At 42.4% G+C, this 27367-nt stretch overlaps 1 protein-coding gene across 7 annotated transcripts in view; it reads right to left on the bottom strand.

Annotated features, from left to right (window-relative positions):
• The window catches only part of KIF13A (kinesin family member 13A), a 120518-nt gene extending 106911 nt beyond the window's left edge, over positions 1–13607 (bottom strand). For 3 of the 7 annotated variants that reach the window (XM_040585980.1, XM_040585981.1, XM_040585982.1), the window contains exons 1-2: positions 13106–13601; positions 12723–12813 (exon numbers count right to left, since the gene is read on the bottom strand). In XM_040585980.1, coding sequence (XP_040441914.1) covers positions 12723–12813; positions 13106–13160 — 146 coding nt within the window. In that variant the 5' untranslated portion in view covers positions 13161–13601. Of the gene's footprint in view, positions 1–12722; positions 12814–13105 lie in introns of those variants that run through there. The other 4 variants (XM_040585983.1, XM_040585987.1, XM_040585986.1 and 1 more) reach the window with 3 other exon arrangements.
• Positions 13608–27367: the final 13760 nt, after the last annotated feature.

Here is a 27367-nt window from a genome sequence, read left to right as displayed (position 1 = left end):
CCACAACACCAAGCCACAATTCTTCTGTTTCAGGAGCAGCAACTCAGCTAATTATCTCTGCTATAAATAACCCACAGCCTACATGATCTACCTAGATATCTGCCTGCATAGGGAATAGAGTTACACAAAACAAGTTCAAGAAATAAAGCAGAATTACATGTGGTCTCTCAAGAAGTTGTCAAAAAATCCTCAGAAGAGAATGAGGAGTCATATATTAAGGAAGAAGAAAGAACAAGTAGATCAGTCTGAAACACCACTGAAAGCCACATGAAACGGTACACAGGTTCTGAATGCTGGTAAGCATTAATTAGTGATCCGAGAAAGCAAATATTACTGAGGTCAGCAATTTTTGGTTAGTAACATTAGGATAAGAACGTGAAGGAGCAAGGTACTTGAGCAGCAATACTGCAAACAAAATTCAGGTTTGACAAATACAGAATTAAGTTTAAAATTATTCAAAAAGCTTATCACATTAATTTTTCAGTGTAGCTTTCCCACTTTGTCCATCACCACTAATATTTTAAATAAAGGGCGGCAGCAGCACTCAATTGTCAACAATTTTCAATGTAATAAGGAGTCGACTGTTTCCTTTTTGCTTAAATAGCCAGTCTACTCCAAAAATGGCTAAAAGTCATGTTGTTTGATCAGTAACTCTAGACCAGTTCAATTTATCTTTGTCTACTACATCTGCAAACTGAGACATGAAAGTAAAAGAGCATGAGTAGAAAGATCTAGTACAAGAGAAGCTGAACCTAAGGCAAGCATCCCATTTCAAATACTCTTAGATTACCAATACTGGGCCAGAGAAGTGACCTGCCTCATATGCAGAAACAGCTATGGGGAGAGAATTAAAACAAACAAAAACCCCACAACAACAAAAAAAAAAAACACAACAAAAAAACAAAAAGTAACACGATTTTTGAAAGTGACCAATTACCCAATCTAGATCTTTAAGAGAAAAACAACAACGTAAAACCTACGTAGCACCCTTTGCTCCTTCCATTTAGAGCAAAAGTTCTGTAGAGAATCTAGAACTTTCCTACTATTCTGGATGCAAAGTAGAATGATAATTATTAAAAGTATTTCAAGTAAAGGTTTTCCCCATTATTTGAAAAAAAAATATAGGTTTCCTAGTCTAATCAAACACGCACCTTGAGCCCACTAAACTCTGATGCTGCTCATTACAGTTACCAGTCAACAGATTGTCAGACTCCTATCACTCCTAAATGTTTCTCGAAACTAAGAAAATAAGCCAATTTCGTTTTTCTTTTCCTACAAAACAACTGCAAATCATCATTAATATTTCTATTTTCCTTCATTTATATACACTGATGAAAAATTCCTCCCTCAAAATTCAGTTCTGCAATTTGTAACATCTCATCTCAAAGTCCACAAACAAATATCCAGCATTTACTTTCCCTTTTTAATCACAGCAAAGGCAAGCAGGCAAGAGGTCACAAACATGAGTGACTTGCTTGCCTCTGTCTTTTCTGAATCATGATGAAGATGCACACCTTGGAAAAACATGTAACCATTTAAACTGCAAGATACTCTAGAAGTCATCCTACAATACCCTTCTTGACTAAGGATGACACATTAAGATCAAGTTGGCTTTAAGAGATTTTTTTATAAAATTAATTTTACACCTTGATCATATGAGTGCAAGGGTATTTTCAATGTCTGTTTGATCTGTCTTGCACGAGCCATGAATTTCTTCCTCATTCAGATGAGAAATTCTCTAATACCAACCAATAATATGGGTCAGACCACACAGAACCACTGTAACTGAAAACACATAAGCACTACAAAATACAAAGGACTTTCAGCCCACCCGACACTATGGATCTGCAGTTCTGGGTTTAAACTAGCACGAAGCTGCAAGATGCTATTCTGAAATTTCAAATAAAAGCACACCACATTGCACGAGTTATACGCAAAGCTTCTATCTGTGAGTGTAGATGGCAGTAAGGATAGATTACACTAAGGGCACAAAGCTTGCACACCATTAGTATTTCTGGAAAAAAGTTTCCCATTGCCACACTGGCAACTGCAAAACCAACACTTCAAAAACTACTTGAGAGGACGCAGCCTGCCCCAAACAGTAAGTAAACAAGAGAGATTAGACTGATGTCGACCTAGGTTCAGTACTCATTCACTATACCCTGCTGAGCACTTGAAAACAGAACTGACAGGAGCTAACTTACTTTCACAGTGGGGAAGTCAGGCATCCCCCTCCTTCAGTACACAGGACTTCTGACACTAATGGGGAATCCAACCATGGAACTGGGATGCCGAGGAGAACAGAACAGCTACTGAATTTATTAAAAAAATCCAACCAAAACATCAAGATACTGTCCCACTGAAACAGACCTTAGGAGAGCACTTAAACACTGCATCTTCAAACATACTTTCATCATCCTTTTGATGGGGACACCAGTGTTTCCAATTAGTTTGCTTCACAGCCAATTTAAAAAGATTCTCAATCATGATGTTTAATGTCATAAACAGTAAAAATTCAGTGTTAAAATATGAGTTACAACCATGCAAAGAAAATCAGGAACATGACATGAACTCAGCTACAACATTATAAACACCTCAAACAATAAACATACTCAGGACTTGGAAGCTCTTGACAAGAAAACTACATGGCAAGCTGTCCAGCATTCAGTGGGCTGCCTACAAGAACTGACTTTCCCTATTGTTTTCAACTTGGATCTCAACCAGAACACACATGAAGACTGTAGTACCACCCCAAAGAATGCCAGTTTCTCATACACATTTTCAGGAGGACGGAAAAAAGCTTACTGGATGTTGTTGGGTTTTGTTGGTTGGTTGGTTTCCCTCAAAGACATACTTTGAGGAATTTCATCTTGTTGTTGGGCATCCATTTCTGTACCTCTCTTTTGCCTTTCGTTATCCTTCCAGTCCTAGTCCCCAAGTATCCTTTCCCTATATTCTACCATGTCAGCAGCAAATCCATTAACAAACCATCTTTTGCAATTCCTTGTGTGTCAGTTTCTCTGTATACACTGAAGCAGCATTTCTCAAGGGCACTCTTAACAAGAATGCAGGTAGGATTAGATTTACACCAGAAGAATGAGAACTATTCAAAACTTTCTTCTTTTTAAATGTAATGGGCACTATGGAAAACACCAAATTCTGTTCCAGACAGTTTGTTTCAGAATAGCATGCCGACTGTGGTCACAGTAAGAAGTTCCAAGGCAGCAAAACCTGAGTGGTGGGATGATGTTCCACCATATACTTGTAACAAAATCTTCAGGACCATCTTTTTATCCCAATAGTGTATAACAGCGAAGTGCAGGAAGATGGCAAATGGTTTCTGCTCTTACTCCCTTACACAACTGCAAAGTTCTCTTAAAAAAAATAAACTCAAACTCCACTACTACTTGCTGATTCTTCAGAGGACAAATATGTATTAATGTCTTAGCTACATACAGTGAATATAGGAACTTTATTTTACCAAATGGCTGATTTTTGTTTCAGCCTGATTTTACAAGACAAAATTATTTGAAAACACATTTGAAGTCTAAAGGAAATTTACAAACATCTCAGAATAGGGAGTGACAACATGGTACGACGGGAAGGAAAATACCAATAAACATCAAAATGCTTAGGACTTGACTAGCATCATTCAGGGAGGTGGCACTACTGAACTAAAACTAGTCTGGAGCACTGCAGACTTACATCACATAGCATACATAAAAAACTCACATCGACACATGCTGACAAAGAAACTTTCCAAAGCAGACCAGGATGCCGCTCATTCAGGGCTGTGAAGCAGTTTTGCCGGCAGAAAACTTTCGCCAGCTCTGTGCCTCCACTGGAATGCTCTGTTGAGTTATGTTTAGCAAAAGCTCATCTACTGTAAAACAAGCCTTGGGTTTTGAATCAGAAAGTAAAACTGGAGTAAATATTCAGCAAAAACAAGAACTCCAAATTATTAAAAATTACATGGCGACCAGTGCCACGCACTGCACAAACCCATTCATTTTGCAGATAAACGTCCTCTTTCACCTCACCTAGTCCTTTTTCCTTCAACTCCTGAAAAAAATCGTATTTGTGAAAGGCCTTCTCAGCTATACTGCACATGATTTTAATCCTAAAGTCAGACAAAAAGTGGAAACCATGTAGGAAGACGTATCAAGTACTGCAGTTCCTTATCTAAAATCTGCTGTTCCTTGTCATCATATAAGAAATATTAAGCAAAACAGGCAGCTGCACATACTTGTATTTAATGCTAGAAAAAATATTCCAGTAGCTCAAGAGACAGATTCAGAATTTTGAAGCCTTACACTTAGAAGAAAATCTAATCTTGCCTGGAGGCTTTTGTACACTACTTACTTAGGATTGACATTTATGTTTAAAAAGGGATTGTGGAATAAACTAAGACAATGTAAGTTCAATAAATAGGTTATCATGTACATTTTTTCATCTTATTTGCAAGTCTAAAATATTCTCTAATACAAAAAAAATCAGAAAAAATATTTAAACGTTGACATTTTCAGCAATGTGTTTTTCAAACAAAGCATCAAATTACTCTATAGAAAGTTTACAATTTCCAATGCATCCTGGTATTTTTTTTAAACATATTGAACAGTATCTTCATAAACACATGCAGAGATAAGCATGCTATTCCAGCCACAGCAGCTGCTTTGATTCATGTTTATGAAATGCTTAAAATTCTTGGAATATACATACACTGCAAAAAGAAGATGCAGTGTTGCCACAAATCGCAAAGTAAACCAGTACTAGCCTACTATCTGTGCTGTTGAACACGAAGAGGCAGCAGCATAGGCTGGTAGGGGCTAGCATCTAGAAAACAGACCATACATAAATAAGTATGTATCCTGTTGCTAGCACACAATGAACCTCTTTGCCCCATCTTCAGCATCATCATTAACTGTGCCAGTTACCATGCACTAACGCAAGCACACAGCAATGTTTCAGACCCACCCTTCTACTGCTGTGCCAACTGATACACCTCAAAATAAGTACTGTACCACTAATAAGCACCAAAATATATTCATGGTTTAATCTGTCAAAAGAGTCATTGTGGTATAAATCTTTGTCCTGAGTTATAACACTCAAATAGCAAATAAGTTACTATAGGACAATAAATCATTAGCGACTTCATTAGGGGCTGTTACCATATAGATTGCCCTATGGTGAGCTATGTGAAATGAGACTGAACATTCAGATTACCTCCTAGGGAAAAAGCTGCACCTTACAAGCCACTGACTTCACATTATCTGAGGAAGATGAAGGTGTATTTGATAAGCATGCACATGCTTGAGGATGTCTCTATTTAGGATGTAACAAAATGCCAGATAAAGGTTGTGCCTGATGTTGTCCTGGTTTCAGCTGGGATAGAATTAATTGTATTGGTTTGGGATATGGTTATGAATTTGATTAGATGTTTTGATGATGGAAGATTAGGTTTTTTAATTATTATTTTTAGATTAAAAGACAGCTATCAAAGGCCAGAACTGCAGGGGTTAATTAACACAAACCAAGTACAGCAGCATCAGAAAGCCATTGAGTCCCTTTTTCCCCCAAAAAGAGGAATGACATAAGGGGACACTCTCCCATGGCACTGAAGACAGCTTGAGGAACTCCTACTCTTCATCAACATGTATCTTGAGTTCATGTCATTGATTTTCAACTCCCGTCAGCAATGCATTTTTCTGATTGACCTTCATACAGCAAATTTTCAATCTGCTTGTTGTTAACTTACTGAGCTCCTCCCTCGGCCCTCAGTGAACACCCATCGCATGCCACGAAAAGATCATAAAGACACACACAACCAACTCAAGCTCCAGCGGACCTCAAACTCCGATGACTAACTTCATATCAACACACAAAGTCAGGTACTGACTGGACAAGCTGACAACCCTGATACTGTCTCTTGTAAAAAGACACACAGGAACATTACATCCAGGCAACAGCATGACTGAGTTAATTTGGTGCTTTGGGTCACAAGTTAACTTGATAGTTGAGTCCTCTGGTACACGTCATTGCACAGCGGGGACCTTTTCTTTGTAGGCTGCACTTACTGAAGACATAAAATTCACTGTCTCCAGCCAACACTTTCACAATCCCTTAAAGAGCCTTCTACGCGCTGCCGTCAGTAACAGACCGCCTCACAAAATACAAGGAACGAACAAATCTGAGAAGTTATTCAGTTAAGCAACAGCATCTGCACAGCACTGCTGCAGCAGCTGGCATTTCGCTATAGTAGGCAGTAATTGTTTCCATTAATAGATTCAAACCATGCCCAGGGCGGGCCAAATAAGCAAAGACACAGTACTACTTTCCCACCATTTGGGACAGTCTGTCCATGCAAGAGACACCAGCAACACAGCCAGAGGCAGCTATCGCTACTGCTACTCAGTCTGCACCCAACTCTAGGGGAATGAAGGACTTAAATCTGGTAACATCTCTAGCACAACAGCAACAAGTACATTTGTCAATTTAAAGATTTAGCTCTAATCTTATTACTAGCAGTACCACCATGCTGACTCCCCGAACAGCAGGTGCCTGCCTGTGCACGCTGCGCTGGAGGCCTGAGACCAAGAAGGGATTTGCTTTGTCCACAAAACTTTGTACCAAGATTCACACCCCAGCTCTGTGCACCACACTGACCTGCACAAAGGGCAGCTGGTGTGTAGTGCTTCGCTCCAAGCTCAGGTTCTGCAGAACAGTGACTTCTTAAGCACGTCCTAAGGTATTTTGAATCTAGACCACACCTGGGTCACTACAGTATGCTTACAAGTTTCATTTGACTTTGTATTTTTTAATTATTACATGACAGTGAGTCTAATCAGAAGTCTGAAATTTTATCATATGCACATTTAATAAACCAATGTGACGCACAATACAGCAAAGAATCTTGTTTTCAAAACAAGAAAGCTGTCTTCACTATTTATACTAACAGGGCAAAGGAGGTAAAAATAAAACTTTTCCTTTAATCCTGATCTCAAAGAAAAGGGCCCCAAAAACCAAATCCATTTTAAAAGAGCTGTACATGTTTTAAATTCATAATTCATTTCAATAAACAATATATTCAAGGTGTATCAACTGGTAATCCAGACCTCAAAACACACCTCCAGCTGCAGTAATAAGCAAGCGCATGCATACCTGCCCTTCTTAAACACAGAAGCTAATTGTGACTGAAGGCCTCATCTTTTTAACAAATCTTTTCATGTTCCACAATGTAGGCATTTCTAACATCGTAAGACAGAAAAATTGGACAGGTTCAAAGCTGAACCTCATTCTGCCGTGTTCTACTCCAGAAATATCTGAACATAATAATACTCAGTAGTCCAAAAGAAGAGAATGGCTACAAAGCCATGACTGCCTAAACATGGTCATACCAAGCACAGGTTTCTTTTTCTTCAAACACTTTATTTTTGTTCTGAAATACTGCCAGCTAAGTACTACTAGCTGCTTACCCGCAATCCCAACAGCCTCCAACAGTTGTTTCCTCTTACAATGCCATTTAAAGACCAAAGCACAAGGTCCTAACAGCTGTCTGGATCTTATAAACATGGTAAAATAATGGATGTTGCATTTATTCACAGATCAGGCCACCTTAGGAAGAGCCAAGAGCCGTTCCACTGAGTGTTTTGGATTACAAATTTGTGTCTCATTTTGTTTCAAATTACATGGAATTTGGAAACAGAGATTTTTTCAAGGAACTGCATCTAGTGTCCATCTGAGCCATGAATGAATTAAAGCACTGCAAAAATAGCTCCCCAAAATGCTGTCTTCCAACCACACATTTCATAATTCAAATACACCTCTTCTGCAACAGTTCACATCCTGAAAACTGATGTCTAACAGGAAAGATAACAGAAGAGGTCAAAGTCAGATTACTTTTACAATTTCCTGCGAAGATAAAAGCTGCTGCCTGCTATTACTTTATGATCTACCTCAGGTGATAATTTGAATACATGATCAAAGACATGGTCTCATTGATCATTCCCTCAGATATTGAAATAATTAGCAGCTGTCCTATTTTGGCTTCTACAAGTTCCAGTTCGAAAAAGTGACCCTTACCAGAAATGCATATCCCCTCCCTACAACAGTGCTCTTCTCTCATCTCTGATGCTATTCAAAACAACATATCAAAAACCATGAAGTGCCACAACCACCACATGAAGGACTATACACTAATGACCATCCAAAATCATGTTTTCTCCAAGGCAGGGGGAGCAACAGCTGTTTTCTGGAAAGAAGAGTTTTAGGACAAGCTGCCTAGGGATGAAATCTGTGCTTCAGATATTCAAACTTTGAAAGAATCATGACCTACAAAAACTAGGTAAGACACACACACACGCATCTGTTCCTAGCTATTTATTTTATTAAAGAGCTTAAGTCTACTCAAAAAAGCCCTCATATATACTGGAATCTTTAGTAATTTAGAGCTATAAGAAGAGTTTTACATAAGTAGCACTGGGTCTTGGTGCTACTTGTCTGTTATCAAAATGAGGACTGAAGAGCACAGAGCATGCAAGTCATAAATATATATTTTTTAAAAGTTAAGTCAGGCAAGAAAGAAAGATACTTTCAGAGAAAAGTAGGAATTTTAAGTTCAGCTCTACATTCTGATTATTTCTCGTTTTCTGACCTGAGATTTTAATAAGGCAAAGTTTGCACAAGGCTACTGTGCTTTAAGGGAATAAATTGCCCAACAGACAAATTTTTGCTTCTGTCAAAAGTACAACTGAAATAGTATTTCAGTTCTACTGTCTCCATAGTTCCTTGTTTATTTCTGTCAAGACAAATATTTTGCTTACTGAAGGAAAAATCATGTCATGAAGAACTGTTGTCAGGGAACTAAATCAAAACTTTTATTCACAGATCCTATGCGTTAAAAAGTGTAGCTGAAAGGACAGGTTGCAGCAAAGCATATTTGAACAATCAAAAGCAAAGAAGGATCCCAGAAAAATCTAATTTGTCCTACTAAAAAATAACATCCCTAACATAAAATCAAATCTTTCATAGATGTAGAGAGAGGTGTGAAATTTCCATTGTAAAATATTACTCAAATATTTTGAAAGACTGTAACTCCATACTGTAATTATCTCATCGTTACATTTTAATACTGCACCTTATTGCCAACAGCCAAATGCAAACATTTATAGCAAGACAGCAGGATGTAGACAATTGGCTTTGAAACATAATACCCATTCCTAAAAGACCAAGTTAGAACAATTTTTTTCAGGAAGAGTATACTTTGAGAAAGGAAATTCAGACTCACAAGTGAAAGCAGAAAAAAATTAGAGGGCTCACAGAAAGACAAGATGTTCTTCTGGGGAAGAAAGGGAAATCTCTATTGGTTTTGGGGAGGAGACAGACAACTAAAACAACACACAAGCACACTTAGGGCAGCTATCAAGGAAACTACTGCTACGAATAATAGTAGAACAAGGGTTAAAGGTATAAAGTCCAACAATCAACTTGCAAAAACTTGACCAGCACCAGAGACTGTACCTGATAGCAGCTAACGAAAACTGTTCCTTTCTGAACTCTGTCCCCTATTATTTCAGCCAATAAAGATCTCCCTGTGCCTTTCAGACTCAGATTGTTCAGTTTTACTATGTTCTGGTTTTCCTCCCTCGTTAGTGTAGAATGCCAGAAGTCGTGTGTCTGTGGGAACGGCAAGCCTATTGCTTATAAAAAGACAGAACACTTGTATTTAATAACAATTGCTGTTTTGTAGCTGTGTTTGTTAAGGTGCAGATGCTGTGTGGTCTAGCAGTTAGAAGATGCAGTCAGAACCCGGTTCTAATTTATATTTACAACTTAACTGCTTTACCTCTAATACAATAGTGAAAGTTGGACAAATGACATCACTGTCTGGGATTTTAGGCTTTTTTCACCACTTTTAAAACTAGCCTTACTTGCCCATCTAAAATCGTTCAGAGCTATCCTTAATAAATCCTAAAGACTGATGACCAGCACGCATCTGAACTCAGATTTAATTCAAGGACTCCTTACAGCATAGGCAAAGCTAGTATTTTTTTTTTCCTAACTTTGAATATCCTTCCCAGAACAAATTCTATAACGTTATAATAATTAAAGAGGTATTAAATTTTACTTTAAAAATTCTGTCAGTATCTTCAATGTTATAACTGAGAGAACAATGCAAATAAAGAGCGTAGTCCTGAATTCTATTCCCCCACACCCTATAGTCTCTTGGCTTCAACTGAATTAAGAAAAGCAGCCCTGGAAACCAAATTTGCTTTAGAAGGCTACTTATTCTTATTCCAAAGCGCAGTACAAACTTGTACTTCCATTCAGCTAGAAAAAGGAAATTTCCATATAAAAAGATAAAAAGTAAAAAGGGGAAGGTAAGACTAAACAGAATATTAAAATAATGCATATAGTAGAGAAAGACCAATTAATCACCCTAACAAGTGAAATCATTTCTGCAATGACATGGTTGCTCTGAAAGAAAAATCCAGTTGAGCTATATAAAAACAAGCTACACAAAGAAAACCAAAAATCCATTTGACATCTCTAACCCTGCCAAGGCATTGATCCAAGTACAAGCAGCAACTACTCAGCAGTTCAGAGCCAGTTTATACAGACATTTTATGGTGGGTACACATAGAAGAACAGAATTTATTTTTCATCATGAGAAATTACACTATTTATCTTGAGTAAAAAAATAGAAATGAACAGTTTAGCACTGAAGAAAATGTAAGGATCCTCACAAGGCACTAGAATGTCCATCAGGCATCTCAACAGGTTACATACAACACCTGCATTAAGCAGGTATCCAAACTATATGTCTGCACTAGCAAGAGTTACTTCTGATCAGTATTTCTGACTGTTATTTCCAATAACACATCAAGGAGTTGTTTCAGACACAAATTACACTTGTGATAGCCAGCCAAATTGCAGCCTCACACTGGGCTGCAAGCAGGACAACTATCACTTGCCAACACAGCTGTTGATGGCAAGGCTGCACACAAGCGTCACAGCTCACCCGTAAGGCCCTTGGTGCAGAACCATAAGCCAATTCCAACCAAGTAAGTGAATTTATATTACAGGTGTTAAAGCCCAATAAACACGACCCACACAAGCTCTCAAAAGACAGATAATTACTGCACAGTCTCACTGAAACCTGCAGGACAACGTGCACAACAAGCAAAATTCACAAGTTACAGGCTCTTTATTAAACCATCTGGCCCTTAGACTCTTCAGTCTATTGAAATAATGGCTTTAAAATCTTCTGTTCTTGCTTTGTAAACTCAATTTGTATTCCATGTTTTATACCTGTCAAATCCACTCACTTAAAGAGTTAATTCTTATTATAGCAGCGGTGTCATGAAGGGCATATAAATGCTTCATTAAACAGGAGGAAAAAAACCCCCACGCTTTCTAAAATAGAATAGTCTCAAGAAAAACAAGATTTCCATTTTACAGATGGGATGCTAAGACCCACAGAGACAGCATGACTTCTGGAAGATCACACACACAAAAAAAATAATCTGTTGAAGGGGCAGGAAACAAGCACAGATCTTTCAAGACCCAGGCCAGCACATCAGCCACAACAATGGTTCTGAAGAAAATACAAGTGGGATTTAAGTTAAACTGGTGCAATTGCAGCTATATTCCAGTATGTGGATTACTGTGAGAAGCACCTTCGCATCTTTGATGTGTAAAAATAGAAAAGGTCTCAACTTTTTCTGCTGGAAAACTATAAAAGCCTGACATACCACCTTTGAAAAAAAAACAAACCATATTCTCACAACTGCAGTTTCTTTGTAACTACTATGAACCCGATCAAAAATGTTCTTAGTAAAACTTCGAGTGGTAGGGACATGTTCAGATTAAAAATGCCATAACCATGCAGATTATTTCATGCTCCTTGGCATTAAATACATTTAACAGATCAACTTCAGTTGAGCAGTCCGCAGGTAATTGAACAAATAAGCATACAACGCCACTATTCCACTTGCACCTCCCTGTCTTTCCCCACACTCCCTCAAAGGAAAGAAATCTTTTCCTGTTCTGATCTATTTTTACAGTCTAGTGCATTGGTATTTTGGATTATTTCCAAGGGTATTCTTTACTGGGGCATCACAACTAAATGCCAGATTTCAAAATTATTTTAGCATATTCTCATATGCTACTTCACAGAACAACACTGAATTAATAAAGGATCTAGCAATTACAGCCTTTTCAAATGCAAATACGTTAAAACTAGTAAACAAACTTAAAAAAATACCACCACTAGCATAAAATTCAGATTCTGCTTCTTCCCCCCTGCGACACACACAGGTTACATCAAGTTTATTTGCAGCCTGTGCTGAAGGGAAATTTCTGAAAACTGCGCGCACAGGCAGTTTAGGTCTCCTCACCTTATCAACAGATTATTTTTTGAGAAGTTAATGAAGAATCAGGGAGGCCAACAGGGCTGCTCTGTCTCCACATCCCAAGCCGGGTCCCTCCCGACCCCGCTCTGGAAGCCGCCTGACCCCGCAGGGATGCAGCCCCGGGCAGAGACCCCCGGCTGGCGCTCGCCCGCCGCCCCCTGCCCGCCCCCCCCCCGCAGCACCTGAAGGCACCGAGGGAGCGCTCCATGACCCCGCCGCGCCCCGAACAAAGGCAGGCGATGCCTCTGCGAGGCTGAGGCTGAGGAACCGGGGCCGGGTTTTCCTTTGGGGCACGGCGGCTGGGGTTTTTACCTTTCTCCCTGCTTGGTGTTGGAAGGCGGAGGGTGAAGCACAGTCTGGTTGCCTTCCATCTCCACGATGCACTTGGTATTCAGGTCCAGCTCTGCAAGGCGACACGGCGGGGGGCTCAGAGGGCGAGCGCACCCCGCCTTCCCCCTCACACGCCGGGGCAGCTCGCCCCCCGGCCGCTCCCCCTCGGCGGGGGCAGCCGTGCCTGTGCGAGGCAGCCAGGGGTGCCTGAGGGGGCGCCTGAGGGGGCCCGTCCTCCCGCCAGCCCCGGGGAGAAGCCTCAGGCGCGCCCCGGTGCCGCCCCCTCCCCACAGACACACACGCCCCCCCTCAGCCTCCGCGCCCCCACCCCGCCGCCCCCTCGCCCGGCGCCGCCCGCCGGTTACCTCTCCTGTTCATCGGCCGGACCCTGACGGCAACTTTCACCTTGGTGTCCGACATCTTCCCCCCCTTCCCGGGAGCGGCGGGCGGCCCCGCTCAGCGGCAGCGGCGGCTCACGGCCTCGCAGCGCCGCGCACAGCGACACGGCGGAGCGCCAGCGTCCATGCCGGGCCGGGGCGAGGGCGGGGGGCCGGGGCAGGCGGGGATGGCGAGAGGCGGCGAGGGAGGGAGGGAGGGAGGGAGGGAGGGAGAGGAGGAGGGTCCGGCGCCGGGGAGGGCGGTGGTGGCGCAGCCCCAGCCGCCTTGCTCAGCCGCGATCCACACCGGCTCTGACGCTGGCTGCCGACGGCCTCGTTTGCATAACCGCTGCTGCTACTGCAGCTGCTGCCGCCGCCTCCCCGCCAATCCCAACCGCCATCTTCCGCCTCCTCCTGCCGCGCCGCCGGGATTGCGGCGCCCAGGCAAGCGGCGAGAGGCGGGGAAAGGCCACGGTGCCGGAAAGGAACGGAAACACCCGAGCGCCTTCGGTACGGGGAGGGGGGACCCCCCCTCCCACCTCGGCCGGCCGCTTCCTCCGAGTGAGCACGCGCGAGGGGCCGCTCCTTGCAGTGGCGACGCGGGCGGGAAGGTGGCGCTGGCGGCCGCGCATGCGCAGAGAGGGCGGGGGAAGCCCGGCCGTGCGCTTCGCCCCGGCGCTGCCTGCCCGACCCTGGGCGGGAGCGGGGCTGCTGAGGGGCCGTCCGCCTCCTCTGGGCCGCCCTCGTAGTTTGTGCGAGGCAAAGCCACCAGCTTGTCCGACCTAGTTCCCTTGTGGCAAGGAAGGGCCATAAAGAAAAGCCCATAAACTGCCCACAACGAAACGTCGTGGTGCTAGGGTATTTTTTTCTTTTTTGACAAAAATATGTGTAATGCGTAATGCTCTATTAGAAAATAACGACCTGCCTGGCCTGGAAGTGGTGCTGCACCTCGAGGTGACAGAGCGAGGCCTGCCCAGGCCCAGCCAGTGCGTCACCTTGGCAAGGGGCTGCCTGCCCAGCCCTGAGGCCCCTCATGCCCTGTTGTGTCTCCAGGCGGTGACAGGCCACCACTGGCAAGTGCCGGTCCACCACAGGACGGAGGTTTGTCCATCTGCCAGCAGCGAGCTCAACATCAGTGAAAAGCGTTACAAAGAGCAGTGCACTGCCCCAGAAATCACGAGCCCCGAGGATGGCTGAGCTTCCACTGGACAAGACAGGATCTTTAGTTATAACTGCAGTAGGCTTACAAGCTCAAGATAGTTGTCTTTTTTTTTTTAAGTGTCCGGTTAAAACTTTGGGTTTTCCACGGAAGCGTTCCTTAGCTTCAGTAAAACACCTTCCAAAGAATCAATCCTTGTCATCGATGCAGCTAACTGGCAGGAATCCCACTGCAAAACAACGTCTGTAACATTTTCTTTACAGAAAAGACAGGCTCAAACCCAAATGGGATTATTCTGTCTACTCTGGGGCTAAACCACTGTAGGGAGAATGGACTAAACAGCAAATGATGAATAGATAGCTGCACGGAGAAAGAACAGACCTTTTCAAACAGAGGTGAAAACAAATGGCACTTAGGTCAACCCAACACACACACACTCAGCTGCCAGCACATCAGCAAAGTGACGGAGAGGAACACCTCTGGAGGAAGCTCGGCTGCCCCGAATGGCCATGGCTTGCAGAAATGCTAAAAGGAAATGAGAGACGCACTTAGTGCAGTGAAAGAGAAATGTTACCAAATAGAGCTAGGCATCTGGAGAACGTCGGCAGCAGAAGCTGGTGCACGTGGATTTCTCGCCTGTGGAAGCAGGCATAAGGAATGAAGTTCATTATGAAATGCATCGTAAGCATGTGGCTCAACAAGTAAAGAAAAGGAACGATGTTGAAATGAGACATCCTACTTATGACTATAGACTGTAAGAACCCAGATTAAAGTAAGCTCTGGCTCAAGATAAGGCGTGAAGTCTGAAATGGCTGTGCAGAAGGGAGTTGTTCAGTGAAACTTGGACACTGTTGGGAAAGAGAAGACAGCCAACAGATGGAAGGAAAAATATTCCCTTCCATCTCAATTTTCCACCTCTTAGTGGAAAAACTACATCATTGCAAGATTAAATAAAAACAAAGACATTAGCTGAAGAGAAACTAAAGGGAGTCTTTATGAGATTGACTATGATTTTGGCTGTGGGAAGAGTCTTGGGAAAAAATTTCACTAATGTCTGGAATAGGCTTGTGAATTATATTCTACCATTTGCAGGTACAGAAAGCCAGCCACACAAAGGCATTTGAAAAAGGAGATGTGACCTAGTTTGTTCTAATACAGACTGTAGCTGTTCTCTTCTTGTGAAATCCTGATTTTTTTCTAGTGTTAGGTAACTGGGAAAAGAATTTTTCCTCTTTCATTCACATCAATGTGCCCTGAGAAACAACTGCCAAGAATGAGGTGCTGGTTCCACCAAGATTTTCTGTCCTCTTGAGGAAGGGCTTTTGGCAACACCTGTACCATGACCTGACAACACCTGTTAGGCAGCATGCGTGTAGCAGAACATATTTCTGGTCTCCCCTAAACCTTTGGCATTATGGCAGAATAGGAAGAGTTAGTTACATTATAGAAGCCCCATCAGATTGTTAGGTAGCCCAAAGAGCAGCCTGTGAAGGACTGTGGGAAGTGAGTGCAATTCAGGCCAATGAGATGCTTCTCTTCTGGCATTGTATCTCCCCATTGAACACAGATACCATATGGAACCCTTTACATCTCTGTCTTCACTACTGGTAGTAACTGTGAATGAATGCCTCTCACCTGTCAGCATTTGTTAGCTTGATCATTTTACATGCCCTGTGGGAACTGTGGAGGGATACTGATGGGTTGTTCACCCTTCAGAATTAGCTGCCAGCTATCCCAGACATGCTGATCGATGGATAGGAGATACCAGATGAGAAATGACAGCTTACTGCGTCAGCAATGAGAAAAGATGAGAGCTGGAGAAAGTGGCAACTGATGGTGAGCAAAGGGAATGGGGATGGGAACACGGGAACAAAATAATCTGAAGCCATCCTTCCCTAATTCCCTTTTCCTCTCCTTGCTTTCCTCCACCCCCTATTTTGTTGTGGTTCTGCACCACTGCAGTCAACAGGAATTTTGCAGCTTTACTAGGGCCAGGATCAAATCTTTTTCTCTTGCTTTCCATCTGTTTCATTTTTGTTTCTTCCCTTTCAGCATTTCCATACACTTGTCCTTCCATCCATCCACAGTTCAGCAGAGCGCAAAGAAAATCTCTCTCCTTAGTCAGGTGGGAAGTTCCAACTGCTCCTCATCTTCCCAAGGCATAACACAGATAATGTGATTTGATATGAAGGCATGCCCATGTCTTCCCATATATTCCGAGCAGAAGGATCAATTGCTCTGATTCATGACATGGAAACAGGGGAGCGATGCTGTGCACCCAGAGTTGATGCCTGAAGCCCTGCCGGTAGGGCAGAGCAATCCACTGACCTCCTTTCTTCAGCAAAGGGCAGGCAGAAATGTCACTGTGCCTGCCAAGAATATCCATCTTGTCAGCAGTGTCCCCAGTGCCTATCCTGCTGTGCCTGACTGGTGCACGCTGTCACCAGCACATCTTAACTTCATCTCATGTCACAGGAGCCAGAGAAGAGGAGGAGCTGGCAGCAGTGACAGCATGGGAAGCAAAGCACTGGGGTTTTTTTGGTGTTGAAAGTGTCAAAAGAAAGACAAAATGTTTAATTTTACAGCACCTGAAGTTCAAAAGATGCTTACAGTGAAAGTTTTTACTACTAAGTCTAACCCTAGGCACATATTTTATAAGATTGACCAAAATTAAAGTTTTCTTTGGGTTTCCAATTTTTTACTGAGCATTTTTAAAAATTAGAATTAACAGAGGAAACAAAACTTTATTTTTAACCCAAACACATTACAGCATCATCCAGTCTGAAAGAAAGAGGTAAAATCAACACATGCTGTATAATGAAACCAACAGATAGTTTTAAGGTTAATAATCTAATATGTATATCCTTAGATTACAAAAAAGTGTAGGAAGAAATCATAGCTCTAACAAAAGAATTGATAAATCTTCCAGTGGTGTTAGTGAAAAAGAAGAAAGGATAATAATTTGGTTTTTTAAAGTGGCATTTAGCATGTAGGAAGGAGGTCTGGACATTCTAGAAGGGAAAAATATTTCATATTGGAGGGGTGGGTTAAAATATTAATTAATATTTGTGACAGGACAGAAATGCACACAAACTTGCATTTTTCACTGAATAAAATGCATTGAGAGAGCACCTAGGGAAGCAAGCGCCTGCCTGATTATACACTGGGAACCAAATTTCTGTCTCGCAGCCATCACTAGGCTTTTCGAGTGACCCCACTGGACAGGTACATTGGATTTATAACAGAGTCCATGAGAGCAGGGCTTTACCCCATGGCTTAGCTGAGGGCACTCTTCAGGCTGCTTTTCCATTTCCTTTTTGCTCCAAATTCAAGCTGGATGTTAGTCAGACTGGATGTTTGCCACCTCTGTCTTATCGAAGATCTGTTTTGACTGTCTCTAAAGCTGTGCTGGAGGCATGAAAATCATCCTCTATGTCCAGCATATTTATGGCAACACTCTGGGCCCAGAAAGGGGCTGTGGTGACAAATGCTCTTCTGACACTCAGAAAGGAAATAAGTAGTTTTAATTGCCAGCGTTCAGAATAAATGCAGAATGTATGCACCTAAACATTATCCTGCCTGAGCAACGCTGCTCTTTTTCTGACATTCAGAAAGAAAAGTAGTTTTAATTGTCAGCATTAGGAATAAATACAGAATGTATGCACCTAAACATTATCCTGCTGGAGCGACACTGCTCATAGCTGCCAGCTGCCTCATGTAGCTTTGAGCAGCATTGCTCAGGCAGGATAATGTTTCTTCAGGATTCCTGTATGGTGTGTTGCAGGCACGGCAGTTTAAACCTACCCCAGCTCTGAGCAGTTGGCTTACAGGCTGTTTCAGTGGTGGATAGACTAAATCGGTTCTTGCAGGCTAACTTACATGTTTTGAATGATCTCTTTGGCTTTACCTGGATGGGGTCCTCAGCTCTGCTAGGATCCACCCTGGGTGCCTGAGAGTAAATCTGCTCTGGGCTCAGTGGTGAACAATTACTGCCAACATCCCCACACGATCGCATCTCCATCAAGCTGAAACGTTCCTTGCTGTGGCGGGGGGGGGGGGGAACCCAAATGCAATTTCACTGATCAGATCCCACATTTTCTCCCTGCCTCTGATACAAAATTGCAATTGTCTTCTAGAAACTGCAGCCCAATATTGAGCACAGTGGCTGAGACTAACCCAGTCTGTGAGAGGAGCTGCTCAATTTTAGCTACTTTTAACTCGATGACCATTCTGCAGAGGATAATCCCTTCATTCCGCCCACTGAAGAACCCGAGGCAGGGAGCTCTGTTCCCCATCTCCTGTCACTCAGCAGGAAGAAAGTGTCAAATTACTGTGGGAACTTTAATGGTCATTGCTACCTACAGATGAAAACTCATATTAATAGAAATAAATCAGCTTAGAAGCAGACTAATGCAGCTGTAGCCAAGAAACTGGTGGGAAGCAAAAAAAAAGGGGGGGAAACAGTAGCAAGAATAATCCTTTATATTGCTCAGATACATTTCCCTATACTCTGGAAGTCTGACTGACGTTTTTACTGGATCCAAAGTGAACCTTTTTGTCATCTCAGGAGGGATTTGATTTATGGCAGGGAATGTAACACCCCTGCAGTTGTAACCTCAGATACAGGCAACAGTTCTGTCCTCCTCCAACAGCTTGTTGTGTGTTATGTAGCTCACATTCCTTAGCTGTCAGGGAAAGAAATTATAAACTGGCAAGTTTATTTACATTTTTGTTGCTATTGATGTTAATTATCTGTATGTCATCCCTTTTTCACCTCAGGAAACACCACACCCCCGACTCAAGTGACTTCCTAAATGTGTTTATACTGGGGAGAACAGGGCTGTGTGTATTCAGCCTGGGTTCACAACCAAGTGATACCCTAACAAAAACAGGTGTAGTTGGGGCTGTTGTCACTTCAGTGAGGAGGTATGGATCACATCATAGAAAGCATTGCTGAGACTTCACCTGGAAAACGCAGTACAGCATTTAGGGAAGAGGAGTTCAAACTGGAACAGACCCAGAAAACCGTTTCTGGGAGGACTGGAGAGTGGTGAATATTATCAAACCGGCAGACTAGAGATGTTCGGTTTGTTTAGTCTAGCAAAATGAAGACTGAGGGGGGATATGGCTGTTTATGCTTCCTTTCAGGCCAGTTAAAAGCATGGTGCTACTCAAGTTCAAGGAAAACATTAGCACAAGAACAAATGGGTGTAAACTGTCTTTTCATGCAGCTCTTTTATTCTGGGCTGCCTTAGAAAGAAAGCTGCCAGCATGTCAAAGGAGGTGATCCTTAGCCCCTACTAAGCACCAGTGAGCCCCATCTGGAGCCCTGGGTCCCCTTCTGGGCTCCCCAGTAGAAGAAAGACATGGGCTTACTGGAGTGAGACCAGTGAAGGGCCACAAAGATGATTAAGGGATGGGCACATCTCTCCTATGAGGAAAGGTTGAGAGAGCTGGGGCTGTCCCACCTGGAGAAGAGAAGGCTCAAGGGGGGAGATCTTATCAATGTGTATAAATACCTGAAGGGAGGGGGCAAAGAGGGCAGAGCCAGGCTCTTTTCAGTGGTGCCCAGTGACAGGACCAGAGGCAGTGGGCACAAGCCAAAATTCCCCCTGAACATCAGGCAACAAGTTTTCACTGTGGGTGACTGAGCACTGGCACAGCTTGCCAGAGAGGTGGTGGAGGCTCCATCCTTAGGGATCCTCAAAAGCTGTCTGGGCATGGTCCTGTGGAGCCCACGTCAGGGGGGTGGACCAGATGACCTCCAGAGGTCCCTGCCAATCTCAAACCTTCCGTGATTCTGTCTTGAAACACACTCAGGCTGGAAATGAGCTGACTTCTACCCCCAGAGGAATGAATAGAATGAAGACCAGAGGACTAAACCTAGCTAACTTTAAGAGCGAATTGATTGTATTAGATGCCACAATAGCAGGGAACTGTCCTTCTGACCCTACCAAACACACGCTACTAGACAGTTTTATGGTAGTGGAAAGGGAAGGGAAAGAAAACAGTTTTGTGCCCTTAAAAAAGTAAGATCACAGTGCCCCAAGGGAACTGACATCACCTACCTGCAGTTAATATAACTATTACGTTATGAAAAGGGATTAATGTTAAATTAGCAGAGATTGGTAAATTTTTCCTCTTTTTTTTTTTTTTACTATAAATTAGTAGAAATCAGATGCTTCTTCTAAGAAAGAACCAACCGCCACAGCTGGTTTGTAACATTATTTACAATTTAAATCAGTAGGCAGGCCCCAGTGGACTGAAGGAAATGACAACCCTCCCATTCTTCCCCCTACCCAGAAAGCTCTCACCCCTCTTCATTTTTCTGATAAGGAATGTCTGGTATGCAAGCGGCACTCCAGCACAACCCTGCAGTTCTCTTGTGACTATGAGTCCCAAATCGAGACTAAAGGCCCTTGTGAGCAGGGAGGGGGCTCACAAACACTGCCCAGAGCATCGCTAATTACTATGCATCTTCTAAGTGCAGGCATGTGCTTAGGACAGGTAGCAGAAGTGAGTCTGCAGTCTCGGAGTCTCTTCTGTTAGCAATCAGCTACTACACCCAGTCTGTCTAACATACAGCAATGCTCAGGCTCTGGTTTCAGAGGCTGCTTTTTGTAGGGATGAATGGGAAAGCTATAAATATGAACAGCCTGATTAGTGGCCGAAGCCTCTCTGAGCAGAAGTGCAGCATTCCTATTAACCCTTCTGCACTCACAGTCCCCTTGTTGGTGTACTTTCTGCTTTCAGAGAGCAGCTGAACTTTGCTGGCTTCCCTGCGTGAGACTTGGAACCTGGGCTCTGCCCCTGGGAGGAGGAGGAGGGTGGGGAGGGAGGAGTGCATCCACCAAGCTTGCTTACTAAGTAAGCTGAGCTAGTCACCATGCTGGCCAAGCCAAAATTTCTCCTTGCGCAATTACTTTTTAGTGATGCCTGCAAATATGCACTCTAGCCAAACATGCGTTATCTTTCTAATGTGTGGATAAGAAAATAAACTCTTGCTTGAAATAGATTAGAAAGGAGAACAGTACGCACTGGGAGGTCAGCGTGTAAGGAAGCTGAGTGAGGCAAAGCCTTGGGAGAGGAGGTGGAACTGCATTTGTTAAGACATGGGGAAGTCAGCTCAGCACAGATCTTGGGTCCATCTGCTGCCTATTGAAGTCTACAGGAAGATTCACATTCAGTTCAACAGGTTTCATCAGTTCCTGTATAAGGTGGAAACAAGTGCTGAAGGTGCTAATTAAGGTGCATTAACAAGACTCAGGATCTTTTATTTAGATAACAAAACACCCAACCCCTCCTTCTCCTAGTTTTCCCCAGCCTGAAGAAAACATACCAAATATAATCAACAACAAAACAATTATCAGCAACAGGTCATACTCTCATTTTTAGATTTAAGACTGTCAACCAGTGCAACCACTGGGTGCCCTTTGTTGTCATGTCACTTCAAATTTCAACTTCTCTGATTCATGGCAAAAATTAGAGGAACTGATGGCCCACACAGGCTTCCAAGCTTCTTGTAGTTTGTCTTCACCAGCATTTGACAGGGAAACTCAGAACAGTTACAGGAGTCATCCACAAAATCCAGTACAGTAGGACCTCTGGATCACTGGGACCAGCCTGCTGTCATTGCAGAGAACCACAAAAAAAGCCAGCAACTTGCAAGTTAGTGACTTGTGATCCTGTTTCTCCCACAGCCACTATTAAAAATGGAGCTGCACAGGGGAAGCGGGGGAGAAGGGTTCCTGCAGCTGTTAGTCCACACACAGTTTAAATTGTAGAGTCTTTCACCGTTTTCTCTCCTGTAATAAGGCTCACATGCCTGTCTCCCAAACGCATCCCCTGAATGATTTAAGTCCTTTCCCACCATTCATATTGTGATCTGAGGTTTCCTCCCCTTAATCTGACAGTAAAGATGAAACGTTGTTTTAGAAAAGCAACACAGCAAAACAAAACCAGACAGAACCTCTGGGGGAATTAATCTTTCTTCTGAAATAAGAGTGGTGTGAATGCACATACACACCACACGGTTTGACTGAACAACAGCTAATGAGAAATACAGTTCTGGAATGGACTAAGCAACCAACTGGGAAGGATGAGGATTGTGCAAAAGGGACAAATAGGAACAATGTGGTTGAATTCCAGAAATCAAGCATTTAGGCTTATCGTCAAGAAAACTGATTTGAGATTTAAGTTCAACACAAGCAAAAGGGTGAAAGTCCATCACTCAGTACAGATGTCTGAAAATAATTCAGTTGCATGGCTTTTATTTCTCCACCGGAAGAGATACAAGAAAGACCTTCTACCTCCAAGGTACTCTTTCTAAATGGCTGGTTTGGGTTTTTATCTCAGTAACACTGACACAGTGGAAGTATAAGAAGAATAATATCAGCTGCATTTAATGATAACACCATCCAAATACTGAGCAGCTTTATGAATGTCACAAAATAAATGATAAATAGAACCGCAGCTCTAGTCTTAGGCCTGGAGCAACTTCAGTTTCACTTTGCCATACTAGGGAAAAACCAGTGTGCTCTTCACCTCGTCCAGAATTCCTCCATCTGAAATGAAATAAAAAGTGGTTACCTACCCTGCAACCTTAGAAATCCTTTCACATAGTCTTCTTGGGACCTAAAGCCTACACTGTCATCCCTACCACAGTGAAGACACTGTAACTTTCACAATTTGTTGCCTAAAACCCATGACCTCCTCTTCAGTATCTGCAAGAGCAGGTCGGGTATAAGGTCTCCACTGGTGACGCCAGTCCAGAGTGAGTCTTGCCCCAGATTGCTGGTTACTGAGCAACAGCACATCCCAAAAGGGAACTGTGGTACTGCTCCACTTAGTCTGATGGACCTTTAGGAACCAGGCAAAGGTTCAGTATGTTATGAAAGAATAAATAAGAAAAGCTAAACCATTACATTACATTTGTTTCACAAAAGATTTCTGATGTTGCAAATCATAATTAGCTATAATATATTCCAAACATGCACAGGGCTTTCAGCATGTAAAAGAAAGAAAGCAGCATTCCCAGAAATTGTCACCATAAAGTCTGCCGCAAAGACTTCTCCAGGGCAAACCTCTGCACTATCCTGAATCTCCCTGACTTCAAGCCCAGTCCTGTGGCGTTTATTTATATGGCCAATTCCATCTACAGTGCTCATGACTGCACAGATAAACTATTCATGACAGAGCATGCCGCAACTCAAACAAGTCACTTCAAGGAATAATAAGGATAGAAAAGGACTAAGACATGTATTTGAAATACTTCTGGCTCCATAATTTCACGCTGTAAGTTGAGTGGACGTTGGTGCAGAACTCACTGAAGAGCCCTATTTCCTACCTAATTAAGGACAATGACAAATGAAGGAGCCAGGCACATGCTTTTCAGATGAAGATGATTATACATTTTTAATATTTCATCTGTCTGACTTTTTTTGATAGGTTTCTTATAAAGCATATCTTTAATGACACTATATTTCTTCTCATGTTAGCTCCCTAGTCTGTGATAGTAAAAGACATACTGGTTAATACTGGTTGAATTCCACAATCCATATTATTCAGGAAATCATGCAAGCATGAGCATTAATACTTCCATATGGGTTTTATCTTTCATATTTGGAATAAAAATCAGTAAATGAGGTACCTCCTTCTGTGATTATGTAGATGTGATAGTTCTTTCAAGATCATCTTCTTTGTATTAGAAGTTCTAAAACCAAGCTTTGATAAGGGACATTTTTTTTTCTTTTTATCTTCACAGTTTTCTCAAAATAAATTATTTCATTTTCCCAGCTATAATTCTATCTCTGTAATCCTATATCCTGCTTAAAATTACCTACTCTTTATTAATTACAAAGTACATAACCATATTTAGAGTATTTAAAATGGTTTACAGAATCTTCTGACTAGCAATAGTTTCCTGGCTTAAAAAACAACATAGTCCATGAAAGCAGGATTTGTTCTCACCTGAGCTCACTGCTCATATAGTGCTTACCTGTGAAAAAAGAACAAAATTTGCCTACATTAAAAGAGATCTTTAGAAAAATGCTATATATGTATTCATTCAAGTATAGGGAGCATACTTCCTTGAAGTGCTTAGTTTGCTCCAGATCTTCATTTCCCACAGATTTTTGCTGCAAATACAGAGCTGAAAGTAATAAATAGCTCTTCTAAGGATTAGCATCTGAAAAGTCCCCAACTGTGGCTGGCAAATCTATTCAAATGTAGGTTATCCCCCTGCCAGAGGTCAATACTAATCAAGAGGCAGCAGCCCTTATCATCTTGTTCATTTTCCAAGCTGAAATGCTTCACCTCTTAAGAATGCATTCCCTTTACTGGAACGATGGGTGTGCTCTGTGCTCTGATTTCGTGAAGTTCACCCTCTGCTTAAGCCACAGACACCTTTCATTACTTTTTTCTCCTTTTCAGAGTGATCTCTTCTCCTTCTTTCTACCCTCAACATGAAATGAGTACCTTGATCCCTGTTGTGGGGCTTCGCAGCAGTAGTACACCTCCTTACAGAGCCTTTCAAAACTCTGAAACCACACACCTTCATGGAGCACACTGGAGCAATTGCCTAGGAATACACTGTGGTCTAGAAAATTATTAATTCCCATGATTTGTAGGAAACACCAAAAGAATTAGTAACAAGAAGATCAACAGTAAAAAGTCAAAACTTCTTCCAAAATCAGGAGGGCAACTCCCAGACAAGAGGATAATTAAACACAGACTCTCCCTGCTTTATTAAGGCACCAGACTTGTAATGGGAAGTCTGAGTTGTAGTCTTAGGTCTGCCAAAGGCTCCCCTTGATTCTCAGCTCTCCTGTCTGCAGCTGCAGGGCTAGGACATTTATAATGCATTTGCCTCAAAGAGAGGTTGGAGCACCAATTCAAAATTATCTGTAAATCTCTTGGAAAGCAGTGGCGAGAAAGAGGCGTAAGTGCAACACATGATCTGCTCACTGCAAACCTCCCCAGTATGAGATAGCTTTGAAACCATCCAGGAGAATCAGACAGGTTATACTAAAGGAAGCACTCTAGAGAAAGCATATATGTTTATGTAACAGTATCAAATATAAACATGTTATTATTAGCACATTTGGTTGACATAATGACGTTGAAAATGTAATGTGAAATGGAGGCATGGTCAATGCCCACTTCAATGGAGAAACACAGAACTGGTGAATATTCTTGCCCCCCAGACTGCAGTGCATGGCAAAGGGGAAAATGCTGAGTAGGTCTTTGGTTTAATGTACTTAAAGGTTTACATGTTTTGTACATTTGGAATTTTTATATGCAGGTAATAATTCCCCATTGCATTCAGTAGCATGAAGTGTTTACCGAAGAGGAATCACGCAGACAGTATACATTCTCAGCTCGTCTCCAGTGGGGCTGAGCCAACCTTCTGCCCGGTGATGGCTGGGTATTGCATGGCGAGACAGACCGATATCTTATTTCAGGTCTGCCTGGCCCGTTCCTCTTTACGGTCAGTGACTGCATATATGACATGACAAATTTTGAATTCTTTCAGCAATTTCAAACTCTGTACGTACCTATTTCAGAAGGTAACCTCTACTCTGTTTCTGGAGCCAAGTTTGTGCCTTCATGCTGGCTCTGCAGCTTTCACATCAACTTAAAACAAGTAGGCAAGGTTGGGAGAAAGCCCCCCTGTTGCTGGGGGCTTATACTTTCCACCTGGAAGATCCTCCGTTCAGATGGAAGCACTTTTGGACACAGTTAGCCAAACCAAGAGAGCCTGCTGCATCAGGTGAGATGGCAACTCAAACAGCAATTGCTGGGGCTGGACAGGGCTGATCGAGAAATGCATGATAGACCTGACAAGAAAGTCAGAAAAAGCCACCTCTTACGAGTCATTTCCCACCAGACTTTTACAGAGTAGGACAGTGGATTCTATACAGAGGCTTCTGGTGTACTTAGAGGGGGACTGAAGGTAACGAGGGGAGAAAATCCTATTATCGGTAAATTTAAACTGTCTACACAGGGACTAGGCCTCAGGCTCTTGCTGCTGTCTGATCTGTCACTTCTCCTGAGATGTCTGAAGGAAGTGTGAGGTTTCAGAACCCATTTGCAAAATCTGTGCATTTTTGCTTTGGTTTTATTATACTCCTGTGGAGGCAACCTGTGACTCGTAGGTGACTTGCAAACTGTAAGGATGGGCCTCTGGGAAGAGTCAGAAAAACACCCCGGAGACTGAAGAGAAAGAAAGGCAGGCAAATTCCTCTAGTGCAGGGTGCAACAGCACTATAACCCATGGTCCCAGGGGAGAAAGCTGCTGCTTTACCCCTGTCAACCCTTCCAGAAAGGAAAGATCTCCTGTATCCGAGGCCATAATTTTGATGGACCCTGCTCTATTAAACTCTTACTGGTTTGGGGGCTGGCCATTACAGGAGATATCCTTACACCTGAAATCAAAAAATGCTACAGTGGTGTTACTCCATGTTTTGTGAAAATATAAACATCCAACTGATGAGCGCAGCGAAGTGGCTGGAGGGAACAGACAGATGGTCAAAACAGACAACGGCCAAAATTAAGTATATTTTACCTTTTTTTTGTTTCCTGTATTTCTTTCTTCTTTTTATTCATCGATCTGAAAATTGAGTATAGTCTTAATCTAAAATTATTTTCTTCACAAGCAAAACAGAAAAATATGTATGTTACAGAACACAATTTCAATACACATTTCTGAAACTCCTCTTGCCTCCTTTACTCCTAAACTCTGTCAACATACCCTGGTATATTTATATGCAACGATAGCAACCTGACATCAGTGCTTAAAAATACACCACATAGGAATTGCAGTGTGTGTGTAACAGACGTACCAATCTATAGCAGGGGCTGAAGAGCTGGCATTAGGGGAATACTGTCCATTATATTTCTTTGTGTTTAATCCAGATTGTTAAAGCATGAGGTGTAGAAGTTTAGCTAGGTTCCTTTTTTTTAATTGTTTTTTTTTAAATAAACACAACAGTCAGTATCACTGAAGAAACTAGCCACAGTCCCACATTACTTTCTAGATGAAATGGCCACAGTTCTTTTCCAAAAAGTAAGCACACATCTAGCTATTCCCG

Source organism: Falco naumanni, chromosome 3 (assembly GCF_017639655.2).
Source record: "Falco naumanni isolate bFalNau1 chromosome 3, bFalNau1.pat, whole genome shotgun sequence".
In the NCBI taxonomy this organism is placed as follows: domain Eukaryota; kingdom Metazoa; phylum Chordata; class Aves; order Falconiformes; family Falconidae; genus Falco; species Falco naumanni.
This window is presented reverse-complemented; position numbering and strand designations above follow the sequence as displayed.